Here is a 3569-nt window from a genome sequence, read left to right on the forward strand (position 1 = left end):
CTACCTGAGATCTGTCGGTTTTGACACCGACACCGTCCAGGTTTATTAGTCCTTTTTGTAGTTTGGGTCAAACTTTGATCTTTGATTTAACTTTAAAAAATAAATTATATACCCTAAAAATAGTATGATTGTAAAACTCTTTCAAATATGAAACCAACAATATAAATTTTGTGACACACAACTTATAATTTGTTAGTCAAATCTGCGGTCAAAGTTGACCACAAAATATGAAGGGGACCAATAAACCCGGATGGAGGTAGTACTCCCTATGTCCCATAATATAAGGCTTTTTTGCAAGCTATATGTTTCTTGCTTAACAACTCACGCAAACTTCTGCTGTAGCCCGTGGAAAATACCACTTTGTAATCGAACATGGATTAAACTAAGGAGCTTGTGGCCTAATTTCTTCAAATTTGGTAATATCAGTGCTATAATATCCGCGCGCAGTGAAGCGCGCGATTCCACCTAGTGGGGTGACGATCCACCAACTCCACTCGTTCTGGTAAAATTGTCAATGGTGACTTTATTGCCTCCTTTCTTTAGAACTTCATTTTACAGCCCCCGCTTTTGTATGAACTTTACATAGTGATATCTCCTGCGTTTTGCATTCCAACCTATTTGTGAGAAATGATCCCATGACATAAAACAATTACCTACCCAAGGTTTAAGAGTTTAACGATGAATTAGTGAGGAGTGTTCACTTAATAAGTGCCATAACTGGTAGTCTGTTTCTATCAAGTTGGAATTACATACATACTTGGAGCAATGAAGGAGTCGATCGGATGAAAGCAACACAACGAATGAAGTGGACCTTGCAAATTATTCGTAACCAATGCGAACATTCAAATTGGAGGACAATATTAAACCACTCCCACCAAAAAGAAAAAACCATCAAATCACGATTCAGGTAGTCATGTCACTGTTGCTTTAGAGTTCGATTTTAGTGTTGCCTCTTGTTGGGAATATGCTGATGTCCAGTAGTCTGACCAAATCTATCAGCTACTGATCTCCAGATGGAAGAGAGCTACAATGCCTGCATCATGCAAGGAGGTAAGGAAATTAATTTTACATATGCTAATATTCACAAAGTACATTGTTTCATACATATATTATTTTTCCCTTTATCTCAACTTAACATCAAATGTGGTGCTTCTCGAAACTTACATCATGGAGGCTCTTCTTTTATCACGCCATTCTTGCAGAAGCATGAAGAAAAGCCATGCAAATCCAATTGCTTGAAATATCAGTGTCGTCGGACCCAAGAGGCGAAACCAACTGTTGTCGCCTGTGGCATATAAATAGATAGTGCTTCCATCTGGACATAGTAGATCATTAATGCATTGCCATTAGGAGGAAGGTGCATACCAATAATTCGAGCATATGGGGAAGAAAAAAAAGAAAAACTTGCAATGCTATATATATATATATATCAATATATGGATGGCAATAATAATCATGCAATGTTATGGCATAAGATTGTAGGTCACATCGCACCGTCTAGCTGTATTGAGCTTATCCGCTCCACCATCTTCACCATATGGTTGTTATTTTTTTCAACTGGCTGGTCAAGTGTGTGGGGAAAAAAATCTAAAGAGACTTCCTGTGGAATGTCTAGGACAAGGCCCCGGATGCCAATACCTTGTCCCTTGGATTGGCGTGTGCAAGTTGAAGACCTACAAAGGGCGGGATCACCGACCTTCAATGGCAAGGTAAAGCTCTCGATATCGGTTCAATCTGACTCCCTTGGAATGATGTTTCCAAGCCCTCCCCTAAATTTCTATAATCCTCATAAGATCCTCTTTTGAAGAGTTAACCCCTTTAGACCTCATAATTTTGAGGAGAAACTCCTCAAACCATTCGAACCTGCTCAAATTCGAGTAGTCGTGGCCCGCGGGCTAGTTTCCCTAAATTCTCTCTCTCTCCCCCTACGCCTAGCAGCGTGCAACACCTCCCAACGACGCATCCGACTGCCTCCTCGACATCCGTGACCACGACCATGCACCCCCGTCGACCTCCCATTGACTCCCCACACTCGCCAGCAAAATTTCGGCAATATTTTTCTTCGTCCTCTGGTCTTGTTCTATTGGTCTCCATGGTGGTGGCTCTGGTGAAAACATGAGTGTCAACCGTTGTCACCGATTACGACGAATCGTTGCATCCTAGAGCATGCCATTGTGCTACTAGGAGATCAAAGAGGAGAATAGATTCAGGTGAAGTAGTGTGAAAACTGTGGCTCATGGAGGATGAATTTCACCGACTTTCTCGTCTCCTTCCTCGCACACATACTTCTCGCTCGGTGAGCATCTATCAAATTATTTTTGCACATCATCTACTCTAGGCCTTAGCTAGCTCGTGGACATCATTTTATTGGCCAGAAGTTGTCATTGGCTGCAAACTTGATGCGAAAAAAAAGAGGGGATTTGGGGGAAGAAGGAAGAAGAAAAGACAAGACTTCCACATGGGGTTAGCTCTATCAGGAGTTATGTTTTAGGGAAAGGGCTATGTGTGCGTAATTTTAACTCCTCAATTTTGACGAGCTAAATTTTTAGGATTCTCCGAGGAGTCATGTTTTTAAAGGGAATTGCTAGAGATGCTCTATTTTTTTTAGGGGTCTTTCTAGGGATGCTCTTACAGTCTATACAGTAGACACACGTTCTCGTGTACGGCGCTTTATGGGCATACAGTTTTTGAACTTCTAATTTCTTGCATGAGTAATCACAATCGCCCAATTATCCTAAGAGGCTCTAGCTAATCCTAATAATGTTGGGCTGCCACAACCACAAGGTCAGCGTAAAAAATTGGGCCGCCACAAGATGCATGAGATTATTTAGCACATGAGACTGATGTACGCAGAAAAATAATAATCTGTGGGTCCTGTAAAGCAAAACATACCTTCTTGAGAAGAGATGCCAGAGAACCCACCCTCACCCAAGCCGAGAGATCTAGAAAAATGGCCAAGGCCGAGTCGGAGAGTGCAGTTGCCGGCCAAGACGAGCACCTTCCTGCCGTACGGGCACGCGCTCTCCGCCTCCCGGAAGGCGGCGGCGACGCAGGCGGCACAGGACGAGGAGTTGACGCTAGGAGGCTCGCAGCTGGAGGAGGCTCGCACCCGGTTAGGCCAGTACCCCACGTCACCGGACGCCCGGAGGCCTTGGGAGGAGGCGGTCTTGGACGGCAGGACGGCGGCCAGGCGGCGGAGGTTGGCCCCGTAGGTGCTGTTGGTGTTGTGTACTCCACCGAAGCAGTAGATCGTTTCTGCGGCGGCAAGGAGTGGCGAGGCGGCGAGGAGGAGGAGGAGCGAGAGGAAGGGCGAGGAGTGCTGCATGGTGGCTGACTGGCTGTGGGTGAGCCGGCAAAAGGACTTGTTGTACAAAAAGTGGAGCATGTGGAGAGGATACAAGCACGTCAGCGGTGGCGGTGCGTGGACGACGACTTTGACTTCATGGAGGGTCACGTTTGGCGGCCGGAGAGGGATGAAGATTTTCTCTAGAAAAATAGAGGGGTGAGAAAGAAAGAGGAAGGTACGGAGAAAGGAGACATGTCACCAATTTGATCCAGCTGGATAGTAC

The 3569-nt window shown here is 45.0% G+C and overlaps 1 protein-coding gene across 1 annotated transcript; it reads right to left on the minus strand.

Moving 5' to 3' along the window:
• Positions 1-701: 701 nt before the first annotated feature.
• On the minus strand, positions 702-3368 carry LOC123135628 (cysteine-rich receptor-like protein kinase 10). Its single transcript, XM_044554783.1, has 3 exons — positions 2893-3368; positions 1165-1315; positions 702-1033 (listed from the first exon to the last, which is right to left on the minus strand). Exons 1-3 carry the CDS (start codon positions 3323-3325, stop codon positions 1000-1002), a joined length of 618 nt encoding a protein of 205 aa, XP_044410718.1. The 5' UTR covers positions 3326-3368; the 3' UTR covers positions 702-999.
• Between the last annotated feature and the right edge of the window lie 201 nt (positions 3369-3569).

This window comes from Triticum aestivum, chromosome 6B (assembly GCF_018294505.1).
Source record: "Triticum aestivum cultivar Chinese Spring chromosome 6B, IWGSC CS RefSeq v2.1, whole genome shotgun sequence".
NCBI lineage: Eukaryota > Viridiplantae > Streptophyta > Magnoliopsida > Poales > Poaceae > Triticum > Triticum aestivum.

Excerpts from the sequence above, each read along its gene's own strand:
- LOC123135628 (XM_044554783.1), bottom strand. The coding sequence starts at position 3,325 with ATGCAGCACTCCTCGCCCTTCCTCTCGCTCCTCCTCCTCCTCGCCGCC. Across the intron at positions 1,316-2,892 it reads TGGCATCTCTTCTCAAGAAG|ATGGAAGCACTATCTATTTA; the intron begins GTATGTTTTGCT and ends TACTATGTCCAG. Across the intron at positions 1,034-1,164 it reads AAAAGAAGAGCCTCCATGAT|GCATTGTAGCTCTCTTCCAT; the intron begins GTAAGTTTCGAG and ends TGCATGATGCAG.